Genomic DNA, 15,874 nt, shown 5'->3' with positions numbered 1-15,874 from the left:
GGGGTGTACCTGGTCTGCAACGAAGTTTAGGTAGGTGACACGTGTCAAATTGACATCCACACGAATGGCAAGAGCCAGGGTTTCCCAGCAGAACATTGCCCAGAGCATCACACTCCCTCCACTGGCTTGTCGTCGTCCAACAGTGCATCGTGGTGCCATCACTTCCCCAGGTAAACGGTGCACACGTATACAGCCATCCACGTGATCTAAAAGAAAACAGGACTCATCGGACCAGGCGACCTTCATCCACTGCTCCAAGGTCCAGTTCTGACGCTCGCATGCTCAATGTAGGCGCCTTCGACGGTGGACAGGGGTCATCATGGGCACTGTGACCGGTCTGCGGCTAAGCAGCCTCATACGCAGCAGTGTGTATTGTGACACATTCCTCCCGTGACCATCATTAAAATTTTCTGTGACTTTTGCTACAGTAGCCCTTGTCGGTTCGGACCAGACGGGATAGCCTCCGTTGCCCTCGTGCATCGATGAGCCTTGGGCACCCAACACCATGTCGCCAGTTTGTGGTTTGTCCCTCCTCGAATCACGTCGGTAGGTACTCATCACTGTTGACGGGGAGCACCCCACAAGCCTTGCCGTCTCAGAGATGCTCTGACCCAGTCGTCTGGCCATAACACTTTGGCCCTTGTCAAAGTCGCTCGGGTCTTTATTCCTGCCCATTTCTTCTGCATCCAACACATCAATTTCAAGAACAATTTCAAGGCTCACTTGCTGCCTAATATATCCCACCCCTTGACAGGTGCCATTGTAACAAGATAATCAATGTTATTCACTTCACCTGTCAGTGGTCATAATGTTTTGGCTCATCGGTGTACATCTGCAAACTTTTAATGATGGGTTTAAGAGGAAGCTAGACAAGACTATTTAGAAAAAAGAAATAGAGTTCCGCTAACAGACTTAAGTAGAAACGAAAGGCTGAAGTGAAGCATAAACATAAGCCTAGACTATTTCGGCCTAATGACCTATTTCTTTGCCATATAACCTATGTGGTTCTGACTATGGAAAGAAATTACTTTTTTTGACAAACTGATAAAATCTGAATGATAGTTTGTGTCATCACGTATGTGGAAATGGGATCATGTTTTGTAACTGTTCTGGGAATATATTGGACTCCTATTGTTATCCCTACCATATTGGACCTTTAAGCCTCATCAATTTCCTTTCAGCTTGATTATTAAACTTTATTTTCTCGTATTAAATAGTTTCTTCTCAAGCTTTCCAAAACCCTATCGTTTTCAGCCCAGCCATTTTCATGCATGGTAGAGTAATTTATCCACAGTGCATTTCATCTGAAACCATAGACACAAAAAGCTGGAGTAATTCAGCGGGACAGGCATCTCTGGAGAGAAGGAATGGGTGACATTTCAGGTCGAAATGCCTGTCCCACTGAGTTACTCCAGCTTTTTGTGTCTATCTTCAGTTTAAACCAGCATCTGCAATTCCTTCTTACACACTCATCTGAAACCATGTATAGTGAGCTTCAACAAATTAGGCCAACTCTGAGGTTTATTTTTACCACATCTATATAATTCCTTAATGAAATCTGTCTCAAATACTGGAACAGATTTTCATCTTCCTTCCTTACCTGACTGCAACTGAAAAAGTCCAGGGAATTAATTTTGTTTTATCCTCAAAGCAATCACACTTCTTCCCCAAAAATCAATCCCCCATCATAATCTCCAATCCTTAGGATCTTTCTTCATACTCATGACTTTCTCATTATTTCCTCTGTTCTTAACTGTCCTCTGTCATTTTTCCAGCCTCAATTCTTCATCCTCCTGAACCATTCATCACTCACTCTTCCATCACCAAGCTCTTCCCTGATTATATCTCACCTCCCCCCCATATTTTTTCACAACCATTTTTGCCACTCTCTCCACCAACCTACCATCCCACTCCAATGAGATGTTTCCCACCACTACCTCTGCCTGCTGCCACTAAGAGTCACTGCTGACGAAAGGCCTTTATGCAAAATTGTGGGGCAAGGCCAGTCATGCAGTGTTCTCAGCTAAAATGTGACAACAACCATGGGACTTTACATTATGCCCCAGCAGTGAATCTCTTCAAGTCGAGATTCTGGTTGGTCTATCTAATACCTACGCAGTTCAGGGTGCTAGATCCCAATATCTATGATTACTCTCACTTTGCCACATGTAATAAAAAAGACAATTCAACGAATATACCAGTAAAAAATCTGAAAATGTCATTAATCAGAAAGAATGAAGTTAACATGTAGAACAAGGATTTGTGAATGGACAACATTAAGTGCAGAAATAACATACAAATAATGAGGTCAAGACAATGATGATTACTTTCGGCAGCAAAAGAAAACATGGAGGCAGTTGAATTCCATTATGAAATATCATATATTTTACCATTCACTTTTAAATAAGCTGTAGATTGGTTATCTCCAGAATCACAAGTGTAATCAGCCGCATCTTCAGGTTCCACATCATGGATTAACAATTCAATGATGGGACCTAGCTGCTTCATTTCATATTTTCCACATGGTACTAGTGCCACGGATTCTTTTCGCCATTCCACTGTAGCATCAGCTTTAGTAAGCTCACAGCATAGTTTGGCTGTACTACCTTCTTCAGCTTCCACATTCTGAAGCTCTTGTTTAAAAAATACCGGTAATGCTGAGAAACATTAATTTATTGGATCAATTACTAATCTTTTTACAGTACTCATCTTTACAATTTTTCACTTCATTGGGCACAAGAAATATTCTGATGGCATTGTTATTTCTATGGAATAAAATTGATTTTTTCTTATATCCAGGGGAACACAAAATTGAAACTCACATTTTCTATAGGGAACATACACAGAATACAGGGCAGAGAAATAGGATTATGGTATTACTCGCCAAATAAGATTCCTTACCAAGAGTACAGGGTTATAAAATAATGCTAAATAGGCCTCCTCTGGTCTAGTCATCATTGCTGCGTTTCATATGAAGTAGTTTAATCAAATATTTAACGCCAAATGTTAAGTAATTTAGGATTCAAAAGTATCAATGGATAGTCCTACATTTCCTTTCAGGAGTCGTTAATGAAAAAGTGAGAACATTTAATATAATATTCAATTTTGTTTGTGTGATATGATTTTACATCTTGAGTTGACACTTGAATTCAAATATATAAACAAATCAAATCCTCAGGGTGAAATCTATGGAAACGTGGTACCGACTTATACTAGATGGTGCACCATTCCGATGATAGTTTGTTTTAATAAGATGGAAGGGACAGGGACAATTGTTTGATTTTAGCAAATATAAATGTTCTCTGATGTCCAATGAATTGTCAGGGTAAAATTTTATTCAGGTTAACATTTGCAGAAACATGAAAACAAAGTGGTGGTGGATAAATGGTGTTAGAAAGGAAATAACTAGCAGTATTTTGGTCAGTGTAGACTGGCAAGATAGATATAATGGAATAATAATGATTAGTGGTAACAATGATATGGATGAAGATTTAGCAGCAAATGAGACAAGGAAAGATACACAACAGTGAGGTGACATTAGATATGATCAAGCTCAAGCTATAGAAATGTTGTCAGAAGCTCATATCAGGGTCAAAAATAGCATCAAAGTTGCGACAAAATTTAGTTCCTTTTCAAACAGATCCTAAGGTCAGGAATTAAGTTGTATGGTAGGCAAAATAGTTTGTGATAGAAAGCAAAGATCTTGGGTTTATTGCTTTTAAGTTGAATGAAAGTTTAGATCTCTGGACACCATTTAGAAGTAGAGGATGGGTCAAAGTGAGTGAGGCAGTATGTAAATTGAGATTCAAGAGTCTGTAGATGCTGTAATTTGTAAATTAATATCAAGCGAAAATTGTAAATTTTGATGAATTTGCTGAGATGTCACTTGAAGACCAGAAACTGGCAGGAGCCATGTTGAGAGTCTTGGGGAATATTTCAGATAATGGTGAACATATGGTGATATATTTACTATTTCATTATTAATTCACAAATCAAGGCATGAATTTTAAAACACATATTCTTTAGGAATTAATGTTTGAACATGAGGAGGGTAAAATGAAATTGAAACATAAAAGCAAGAATTAATTTCACATTTTCAACTGTTATCTTTTTGGTTAAAATAATTTATAACCACTCAAATTAAAATTCAGATATATACATGCTAAGTTAAATAGTCGTTAATGGTTTTGAACATTTTTAAGTGTCATATTTTTCTCATGTTTCAATGATACAGATGAAGGCTATTTGGTGCATTAAGTCCATGTTGCCTCTCAAGCAATTCCATTGATCTCAGTCCCTACAGCTCTTGCACAAATACCAGCTCCACACTGATTCTTCTACCATCCACTGCACAAGCATTAATTTATGACAGCCAATTAACGTAGCAATAGCACTGGTCTGTGATGTGGGGGAAATCCACGCAGTCACAAAGAAAATTTGCAAACGCAACAAACAAAACCTTAGGTCAGGATCCAATCTGGGTCACTGGAGTTATGCAGCAAAGGTTCTAACAGTGGTTACTGGGGAATGTCATTATCCATTTACTTCCTGAATCTGTTACATGTTACTTAGCCAACTCTGAATCCTTGCTATGAATGTTCTTTTTATGCAATGCATTCCACTTGGCCTTCTACAAGTTCATATACACCATTTTGACTGCATTAACTTCATCAGAATAGTTTCAACATTTTCACTTTATATTACTGTTTGTAACTCACCTAAATGTACGTTAGTTGCAGAATCATCAGAATTAACATATTAAAGAAATGTTGTATTGATGGTGCAACAAGATTAAGAGCAGTTAAAGTCACAAGAAACACATCTCAAATTATTCAATAGAAAGGGCTGTGACATGTTTCCACCTAAATTTAAAATTTGGCAATATAAAAATGATTCCTACCATTCACTTGTAGGAACGCAGTGGTCTGCTGATCCCCTGAGTCACAGGTATATTCTCCCTGATCTTCTGGTTTCAGATTGCGTATAAACAACTGAATACAGGAACCTTCATGTTTTATTTCATACTTATCATTTGAATGAAGTGCCACGGTGCCTTTCCTCCATTCCACTTTGGCACCAAGTTTGGTTATCTCACAGCAGAAAATGGCAATACCATCTTCATCAGCTTCTGTATTCTCAAGTTCTTGCTTAAAAAGCACAGGTAAGACTAAAGAGATAAGAAGTACATCAGCTGTTCATTCTATTCAGTCAAGATCCAAGCTTGACAAAAATCTCTGAAACTGCTGAATGATAAAATGTAATTTCATTCATTTCCATTTTAAGTAATAATTTGCAGATTCCTAATGCATATATGAAACCTGGATTGGAAAATATTAAAGGTGTTAAGGGACTCAAGTGATTAATGTAGAAAAGTGACATTGAGTTGAAAGATCACTCATAATCTTATTGACGATACAGAACAAAAAGACCAATGGCCAATTCTGCTTCTATTGGTTATGTTCTTACTAACAGTACTTTATGTAGAACGAATGAAAAATAAGCGTGCATCTTGAAAAGCTATTAGTTTCTTTGCAGTAATTAGGCCAAAATATGACAGCTATCCTACCCTTCACTTTCAAAGATGCAGTGGTCTGTTCATCCCTCGAATCACAGACATATTCTCCTTCATCTTCTGGTTTGAGATTGCGAATAATCAATTCAATCCAGGCACCATTTTGCACCATATCATACTTTTCACTTGGACTAAGTACCACTGATCCTTTTCTCCATTCCACTAGATCAGGTTTGGTAAGCTCACAGCAGAGAATGACAGAACTACTTTCTTCAGCTTCTATCTTTTGAAGCCCTTGTTTGAAAAGCACAGGCAGAACTAGGAAAAATAGTAATTTAATTTGTGAACATACAATAGAATTATGAATACTGACTAAAAATTAGTGTCCAATCAATCCAACTTAAAACTGAGATCACAAGTGAAATGCAGAGGAATCTAAGTTCCTTGTGCATAAATCATGAAGGTTAGTAAGCAGGTGAAGCAAGTAGTTACGATAATAGATAGCAATTAGTCTTTATTGCAACGGAGTTAAATTTAGGAATCGAGATGTTTCATAACAATTATATAGGCAATTCTTGGAGTGACCTGTACATTTTTGGTCCTCTTGTTTAATAAAGCATGTACTAGAATTAGTAGTCCAGATGAGGTTCACTACACTATTTTTTGGAATAAGGAGGTTGTCTGACCATGAGCGGTTAAAGAAGTTTTAACTGCGGTCTTTAGACTTTAGAAGAATGCAGGTGATTTTATTGAAATAAGTAGGAACCTAAGAGGGCAGGATAGGGTAGATGTTGAGATGTTACCGCCAGTGGGTAAGTCTTGAATATGGGGACATAGTTACAAGATAAGGTGCAATTATCTATATACCAAAATTCTATATACTAAAACTTGTTTGTCTGTTCCTGAACTACAGCCAAAACGGTACATGATAGCGTGACAATTGTAGGCCCACCTTACTCACCGTCGCCCCTTTGGTGCTAATGGAAGAAGTTTCATTGAAATAGGTGTTATATATTAAAAGTTATTCACGTTTTAAAGTTAAAATCTATCTCCTAGGGAGGGAGGGGCGGGAGGGAGAGAAGAGGGAGGGAGGGGGGAAGAGGGAAGCTAAGGGGGGTAGAGTGGGACGAGGGGAGGGGGATGGGGGGAGGGGGTTGAGGGAGGGGGTGGAGGGAGGGGGAGAGGAAGGAGGGGGAGGGTGGAGGGTGGGAGGCGGGAGGGGGAGGAGAGGTAGGGGTGTGGAGAGAGGGGGAAGGAGAGGGGGAGGGAGAGGGGCGGGGAAGGGGGAGAGGGGAGGGAGAGGGTAGGGGAGGGGGAAGAGGGGAGGGGGAGAGGTAGAGGTGTGGTGGGAGGGGTGGAGGGAGGGGGGAGAGGGGAGGGGGGAGTTGGGGGGAAGGGGAGGAAGGAGGGAGGGGAGAGGGTGGGGGAGGTGGGGGGTGGGGGAGGGAGGGGACTGGAGGGGAGAGGGAGGGGAGGGGTGGAGAGGGAGGGGTGGAGGAGGGGAGGGGAGAAAGGAGGGCGGGGAGGGGGAAGGGGAAGGCGGAAGGGGGAGAAAGGGGAGGAGGGGGGAGGTGGAGGGGGTGCTGCACCAATGCAGGAAAGGTTTGGGCCCAACGGGTCCACTTAGTCTAGTTTGAAACTGAAATGCTTAGGCATCCCGTCGTGCAGAGGATGGCAAACATCTGGATTTATTTTCCATGGGGATCATGGAGGCTAGATTACTGGAGCAATTTAGATAATTTTGAGAAATATTCTAAAAATGATTCAAAAATATGTTTATTTTAAAAAATAGAAGAAACCACAAGTGGGAACTATAGCATGTTTAACATTTATTGTCGGCAAGCTGCGAGAGTTAATAATCAAAGAGGAAATAACTAATCATTTAAGAAAGCTGAATTTAATCAAACCTAGTCAACAAGATTTAATGAAAGGTAAATCATATTTGACAAATTTGTGGCTAGAGAGGATGCAAAATTCTCTGTTAAGTTCCCAGCAATCTCCTCCCTTGCCTCTTTCAATAACCTGGGATAGACCTCATCGGGCTCTGGTGATGTACCCACTATAAAAGACCCAACACCTCCTCCTCAATATCAACATGCCCTTGAATTTCAGCAAACACCTCCTTGATCTCATGTTTCCATGTCCTTTTTGGTCAATGCCGATGTCAACGACGTCTTATTTCTTGCCCACTTCCTCTGATTCCAAGCATAAATTCCCTCTATTGTCCATGACTGGTTCTATGCAAACGTAAAGGAACTTCCACTTCAGGAACACCAAGTGCAATATATGAGGTTGGAAGAGATACATGTGAACCTCTGGCTCACCTGGAAGGATTTTCAGCTCTCACCCCACATGGGAAACAGCAAGGGGCAGCATAATAATGCAGATAATAGAGCCAATGCCCACAGCACCAGAAACTCAGGTTTGATCCTGACCATGGATGCTCCCTGTGCGGAAACTGCACCTTCTCCCTGTAATTGTATGGGTTTCCCCTGGATGCGCTGGTTTCTTCCCACATCCAAAAGATTTACAAATCGGTAGACTAATTGGTCACTGTAAATTGCCTATAGTGTGCAGATGAGTGGCAAAGGTGATAGTTGATGAAAATGTGGGGAGTATAAAATACTGGATTAAGGTAGAATTAGTGTGATTGGTGGTTTGATGGATGGCGCAGACTCGGTGGGTCAAACAGCACAATTTCTCTCAGACAAATGTTTTTTCACAGATAACGTATGCTAACATATTTTGAATTAAGTATTTTGAAGGATGATCTGCTTTTGAAATGACTGATGGAAAACAAAAATGGATCTATACCCTTTACTTTTAATGAAGCCATGGTCTGGAGATCTTCAGAATTACAGGTATATTCACCAGCATCTTCTAGACTCAGGTTATGAATAAACAACTTAATACTTGGTCCTTCTTGTTTTAATGAGTACTTATTGCTTTCATGAAGTACAACTGATCCTTTTCTCCATTCTACTGAAGCATTAAGTTTATTAACTTCACAGTGCAGAATAGCAGTGCTATTCTCTTCAACTTCTTCATTCTGAAGTTGTTGGCTAAAAACCACAGGTATAGCTAAAAGAAGATCACATTAAATCCTGATGACATGGTACAGGAAGATTATAACCACAACATCCTGAATAATCAAATGAAATTAATTTATTCTCCATAAAAAATTATCTGTTGGCAATGACCCATTTCCTTTAACATAATAGCTTCCCGAAATATATTATAGTATGTTGGTTATGCCTAGCTTCAATTACATTCACTTACATAGCACAGGTTCTTCCCCAAGTTATGGCAGGGGTTCCATTGCTGACAAATGTTCGTAACACATGCCACGTTGCAAATGGGGTTGCAAACCAAGCTCCCACACAGCAGAAGAAACCAGCAGAGGTGGATTGGCCAATAATGAAACATTTTTAATTTTGCTTTGGGATTTTTACTAATAAGCCTATTTCGGGCTAATAAGGATATTCTTTTAAAAGATTGTACCGCGGACAAGGGTTTAAATACGGTTGATGGTTTTAAAAAGGACACTGCTGGTGGTCCAGGTGTCAATTGCTAACTAGAATGTGTATTCTTCCTGGGTTTAATGTGACAAAATTCCACATAGTGTGCAGAATTGTCACCTGCAGCTCCACAACAGCCAGTAAATTAATTGTAGTGGTTCCCCAAACATTTGTATGGGTGGACTGTACATAAGTCAGGCATTTATAAACTAGGGAGGAACTGTAACAAAGATCTTCATTTCTGTTGCAGTTAATTATGAGAATCTAACTAAACAGCATTTTCAACACTGACATATGTAATATTTACTCAATCAAGATAATACCCCAAATTGGGAATCAAGTAGTGTAGTTAATACACAAATTGTCGGAGGAAATTAATAAATTTGCAAAATGAGAGTTTAGTTAAGCAACTTCATATCAACAGAGTTACTAGAAAGAATATAGTGGTTACATATGTCTTGATTTAAAAAAAAAAATGTGGCACAGGATCCAAAATTTAAATGAGTTAATTTAAATATAAAGAAGCTTTCAATAGGTTTAATCACATTTGGACCTCCAAGAGCAGTTCTGATCTTCTGTGGGGGTCATAAATATCATTAGAGACAGTTACCAGCAAGATGTTCAGAAGAAACCTTTCTACCTCGGCACTGCTTAACCAGTGGAATTTGCAACCACAATGAGTAGTAGAGGTAAACATAGGTACATTTTGTTGAAGCATATGAGAAAGGGATGTATTGATGGAGTTTGATGAAGAAGAGTATGAAAAAGGTTGTATGGACCTATTTAACCAAACGTGTGGCTTGGAGAGGTAAATATTTTGTAATTGAAGTCAAAGGATACCAGAATCCTGCTGTACATCATTTAATTGTATATAAGAATCCACTATAATTGGCACCTGTGCAGATACTCTGGCTGATCTAAAATGAATGAAGAGTATAACCAAAATATTGAGGACAGAAGGGAATTCCAGCGGACCGCAAGATCAGTCTGATCATCATAGTTACAGATCCTGATGTCTGCCACAAGGGAAAGTCATTGCCGAGGACATCCTCAGCCACCACTCTCAGTAACCACAGTGCAGCACTGAATCAGCGTAGACTCCAGCAGACCTCAGTGTGGAAGCAAACAAGTAATGATCTACATACACTGTATGACAACTTGAAGAAAAATGCAGGAACCAGCACTAACTGGAGGGATTGCTCAAAAATTCATTTCCTCCTGACATTTGCTTTAAGCTGTCATGTGAACCATAATCCTAACCAAAGGGTCTACAGCCCTTGAGACAATTTCAGTTAAGAAAATTGTCAAACGAGGTGGTGTCTTTGCGTTGCCATTTTTTCTCAATTTTTCTCTCCATAATTCTGCATCACACCGTCAATAAATTTCCTACATGAGTGGTGTTGCTCCTCAGAACTAATGGTAAACTAATGAAGCAAACATTCTATTCCAAATTCCATCAGATGAAATTACCAAGCAGACTGAGGAAAAGGTTCACGGATGTGCGTAAAACCTTCAAAAAAATTCAACATCCCCACTGACTCCTGAGAATCTCGGGCCCGCGACAATTCAAAGTAGGAAATTTGGGCAACTACAGTACCTGTCCATGCACTAGGTGCACACAAAGTCGAAGCGTAACTGGTGAAAGTAACATACCACCTCACAAACCAACCGACTTGCCGCATGAGCTACCTTTTGCCCCATATGTGGAAACATCTGCTGCTTCTACACTGGCCTCACATGCCACTTCAAAACCACAGAATCAGAGTGAAAGCGAGTTACGTGTAGAAAGGAACTGTAGACGCTGGTTGATACCGAAGATAGCCAAAGTGCTGGAGTAACTCAGCGGGTCAGGCAGTACATGTGGACAAGATGACTAGGTGACATTTCGGGTCGGAACTCTTCCTCAGACTCAGAGAAAGCAAGTTTTCTTTGGTTCTGGGATATGGCCAAAGAATATCAGAATCTTAGTGCTTTGAATATTACTCTTGGCGAGTGGCTGAATAAAAATGTCTTTTAAACATACTGATCACTCCTGACAAGAAATGTTTGATGAAGGGTCTGACCTGTAATGCCACTTATCCATGTTCTCCATAGATGCTGCTTGACCTGCTGAGTTACTCCAGCACTTTGTGTCTTTTTTATAAACCAGCATTGTAGATCCTTGTTTGTCCTCTCTATGTTTTAAAACACTGAAAATTCTACTGCGCTTTTCCCTATATTTGTGATTTCTATCTCAGGCACAAATGTAATGCCATTTCCTGTGCAATTCTCCTTTGGAATAATGCTGGAGAATTTAATACACATTGTACCTGTAATGAATGTAATTGGTCATTCCCAGGGTAACTAGATTGCTCTGACCCTTCAATACCCCATCTTTTTTCTCCAGGTCTAAATAAATTACAGAGATGGTTAGCCCTCTCTCCCAGTTATTCCCCCATTTCTCCAGGCCCCAGTAAGATTTACTACAGTTGGCTCTCTCTCTCCCTCCTCAACTTCTGAATTGGTCCTTGTCCCAAGTGACATATTCACTTTAATATATTCTGAGAATAAAGTGTTAAGCCAATTGAATTGTCCAATGGTCGAATGGTAAATACTGCAATTTGTGGGCCAGCATATTTGTTGATTTGGATAGAAATGTTGCAAAATAATAATTTAAAAGACAAATGTAAGAAATATGGAAATGAACTTGACAAGAATGATTTTCTAATGATGCCTTGTAGTAAAACAAATAAGCATATGATGAAAGGTGTTCAACCAAACTTTGTCTCTCTTCCCACAGCTGCTTAGTATTTCCAGCATTTTCTGTTTTTAATTTAGATTTTGAGCATTTGCAATGTTTTTCAGCTTTCATTTATTTGGGGTGTATAACTTTTACACTCTGGCCACTTGTATTGTACATTGTTCTGCTTAAATAAAACTCCAATAATTGCTGCTCACAAATAATCTAGTGAAAGTTTTCATCTTTTTTTTGTGAGCACGTGAAACAATTTTGCCTCTTTAGGGCCCTCTAAAAAAAACCTCCAGCTTATGTCTAGCCCCACTCGGCTCCAACTTATCACAGCTACAACTTAGACTCAGACATGGCCCAATGGCCGATTTATACCAGATTTAGGCATTATAGAATCATAGAATGAGGTCAGTTCCTCACTTAAAAAATTCAAGGCAAAAATTTCAAGGTGACAAAGAATATAAAAAAGGTCACAAAATATTAAAATAACAAAAATTGTAAGAATTATAATTCAGACTTGTAAGTTGAAATGTGAAATGTCAACACTAATCCTGAAATGAAATTAAGATATTTTACCATAAAATTCAGACTGATGATAAAGTGCATTATTTTCCCAACACTGCAAATTGTGAGGATGAGTATTCAATTCAGCAAATAAATATTAATTCTTAAATGCGAATTGAGCATCAGGTTGTTATTAAGGGGAGCTAGCAAACGTAAACGTAGTTAATGATGAAATTGTGAGAGGATGCAATTATAATGGAAAATGAACGATGTCCTACCCTTCACTGTTAAAGAGGCTGTGGTTTGTTGATCTCCAGAATAGCAGGTATAGTCACCACCATCTTCAGGCTTTAAGCTATGAATAAGCAAGTCAACACTTGATCCTTCTTGTTTCAATTCATATTTTTCACTCGGATGAAGTACCAAAGATCCCTTTCTCCATTTTACAGGTGCATCAGGACTATTAACCTCACAGTGAAGAGTGGCAGTGCCACCCTCTTCAACTTCCTCATCCTTAAGTTCTTGTTTGAAAAGTAATGGCAGTGCTATGAAATGGTAATTTTATTATAACATTAATTAGTCAACATTAAGTCTTATTTCCAATTTCCACATATAATTTCAGTATAACCCGTGAGAATAATTTTGTAAGTGAGACCACTGACAATTAGATTTTTTGTTCTCATTTGTTCTTGGCCCTAATATCCTTTAAAATAAATCTATAACAATGAAAACTAATGTACAGTGGAAGTCTGCGACTATACAAGAGCATCACGAGATGGGACAGCAAGAAATTTCCAAAACAGGCAGTCTTTGGGTTATGTAAGGGTTTTGTTCCTGTGAATTATCTGTAAACCTATTTTTAAGCAAGTTAGAAACGTCCATTAACTATAGCTGCCCATATCACTCTGCTTACATGTCGTATAATTATTTCATTCCATCGAATAAGTTCTATGCTTAGCCTAATACCACCTGTTGTTAAACTAATAGACCATGTACTGTACCCAGTTGCTAATGTATGCCACAAAGCATTTTATTATTATTACTCCTTTTATGGGAGAATCTGCATCATGTTGGATTTCTGTAAATTTGGTCTAATGTAAGCCACTATGAATTATGAATAGAAATAATAAAAAATAATTGAATAAGGATAAAAAGACACAGAGGAAGGAAAGCATGTGTGACACCAACCACAGAGAGCAAACAATACAGGGTACTGAGGAAAAAAGGAGGAAATTATGAAAGACTCCAAACCCAATGGGTAGAGAATATTCAGATGTGTTCTGAATGTTACGTTGCATATCAAATCTGTAGGGTTTTGGACAACGCAGAGGGGAGTGGATATATAGAACAAGTTGCAGAAGAGATGGCTGAGACAGGTATTATGACAACATTTAAGACATTTGGACATGTACATGAATAGTAACGGTTTACAGGAATATGGGCCAAAAACGGGAAGTTGGACTCTTGTGGATGGGGCATCTTGTTTGGCATAGGCAAGTTGGACTGAAGAGCCTGTTTCTGTGCTGTACGACTCTATGACTCTAACACAAAGTTAAAATCAAAAACACAGATTCTGCAAATGAACTTAAAGAGGATAAATTCTAACTTTAAGAATGTTCAGGTTACTAATCTTTATATTACTTCCAATGTCACGTTTTCTGTCAACTGTTATGAAAGAAATCCAGATTATCAATAAAATTATAATGTAAATGATTACCCAAGCATTATTCGCTATAATGCAACAGTGACTAAACTGTAGTATTGAAGAAAAATCCTGACAACAAACAGCTACTAAAGAAAAATCATCAAGTGATTTTATCAGGGGTAATTCAATGACAATTAGCAGCTGTTTGAGAATCATATTCTGTTGAAGATGCAAATTAATTTATCAATATTAAGTAGTAATTGTTGTCCTACCATTCACTTTTAAGGAGGCCAGAGTCTGTTGATCCCCAGAATCACAGATGTATTCACCAATATCTTCTAATTTTAGGTTATGTATGTGCAACTCAAGGCAAGAACCTTTCTGTACCATTTCATATTTGTCACTTGGATGAATTACCAAAGATCCCTTCCTCCATTGCACTGATCCATTAGGATTAGTAATCTGACAATGTAAAATAGCAGTGCTATCCTCTTCAGCTTCTTCATTCTGAAGCACTTGGTTGAAAAGTACAGGAAGAGCTAAGGGAGATGGTGATTTTTGTTTATGACTTTTGACCAAATGTAAATTAATCAACATTTAAAGCAATTCATGACAAACATTGAAACTTTAAAAAACCATAAATGAATTCATGTAAGTATTGTTTACTTGATATACCTAACCAACAAGTGATTTCCTTGAGTCTCAAGATAATAAAGACATTTGAGTTCAATGACAATAATATATTTGCTGTTGTTATAGTTTTATGTGCTCCAGAATCAGTTTTTAATGGCATATTATCATGTAGATGACTCTTAACATCATTTTAATTTCCCCAGTATCAATGTTATGAATGTCCCATTATGCTCACTGCTCACAACATAACAACCAGATATTTTGAAACTTCTTCAATCGTTGCCTTATCAGCAAACAACTATTCTAGTTTACAGACCAGAAACAATACTGATGGGACTAAGATATTAAACAAGAAGGAAGCCTCACCTTAGATGAGAAATCTAGACCACAAGGACTGTAACTTGGATAAATGACAGATTGAGTTTTCCCAGAATTTTAGGAATACCAGCTCATGAGAAAAAGATCACAACCAATAGCAATATGAATTCATTATAAGCAATGATTTTTATCCTACCTTTAACTTTCAAGAATGCTGTAGTTTGCTGGTCCCCTGAATCACAGGAATATTCACCAGCATCTTCTAGCTTTAGGCTGCAAATTAACAGCTCAACATAGAGATCTTTTTGGTTCATTTCATACTTTTTACATGGATAAAGCAGCAGAGATCCTTTCCTCCATTTTACTGGAGCATCAGGTATACTAATCAGGCAATGAAGAGTAGCAGTACTATCCTCTTCAGCTTCCACATTCTGAAGCTCCTCTTTGAAAAGTACGGGTAGTACTAAGAGAAAACAAAGTTCAACATTCATTGTGTTACAGTTGATTCAATATCCAATGAAACAAGTGCAGTGCCCTCCATAATGTTTCGCACAGACCCATCATTTATTTATTTGCCTCTGTACTCTACAATTTGAGATTTGTAATAGAAAAAATCACATGTGGTTAAAGTCCACATTGTCAGATTTTAATAAAGGCCATTTTTATACATTTTGGTTTCACCATGTAGAAATTACAGCAGTGTTTATACATAGTCCCCCCCATTTCAGGGCACCATAATGTTTGGGATACAGCAATGTCATGTAAATGAAAGTAGTCATGTTTAGTATTTTGTTGCATATCATTTGTATGCAATGACTGCTGAAGTCTGCGATTCATGGACATCACCAGTTGCTGGGTGTCTTCTCTGGTCTTCTCTGGTGTCTTCTCTTCTAGGCCTGTATTACAGCCATTTTTAACTTATGCTTGTTTTGGCTTTAACTTATGCCAGTTCCCATCAGTTTTCACTTCAGCATATAATAGGCATGCTCAATTGGGTTCAGATCAGGTGATTGATT

At 38.5% G+C, this 15,874-nt stretch overlaps 1 protein-coding gene across 1 annotated transcript in view; it reads right to left on the bottom strand.

Annotated features, from left to right (window-relative positions):
* obscnb (obscurin, cytoskeletal calmodulin and titin-interacting RhoGEF b) overlaps nucleotides 1–15,874 on the bottom strand; it is a 368,207-nt gene that overhangs the window by 188,270 nt on the left and 164,063 nt on the right. The window contains exons 51-57 of the mRNA XM_078423526.1: nucleotides 15,055–15,321; nucleotides 14,180–14,446; nucleotides 12,541–12,807; nucleotides 8,327–8,593; nucleotides 5,567–5,830; nucleotides 4,901–5,167; nucleotides 2,391–2,657 (exon numbers count right to left, since the gene is read on the bottom strand). Coding sequence (XP_078279652.1) covers nucleotides 2,391–2,657; nucleotides 4,901–5,167; nucleotides 5,567–5,830; nucleotides 8,327–8,593; nucleotides 12,541–12,807; nucleotides 14,180–14,446; nucleotides 15,055–15,321 — 1,866 coding nt within the window. The remainder of the gene's footprint in view (nucleotides 1–2,390; nucleotides 2,658–4,900; nucleotides 5,168–5,566; nucleotides 5,831–8,326; nucleotides 8,594–12,540; nucleotides 12,808–14,179; nucleotides 14,447–15,054; nucleotides 15,322–15,874) is intronic.

Source organism: Rhinoraja longicauda, chromosome 2 (genome assembly GCF_053455715.1).
Source record: "Rhinoraja longicauda isolate Sanriku21f chromosome 2, sRhiLon1.1, whole genome shotgun sequence".
NCBI classification, from domain to species: Eukaryota; Metazoa; Chordata; class Chondrichthyes; order Rajiformes; family Arhynchobatidae; genus Rhinoraja; species Rhinoraja longicauda.
Note: the sequence above shows the minus strand (reverse complement) of the source record. Positions and strands in the feature narration are given on the sequence as shown.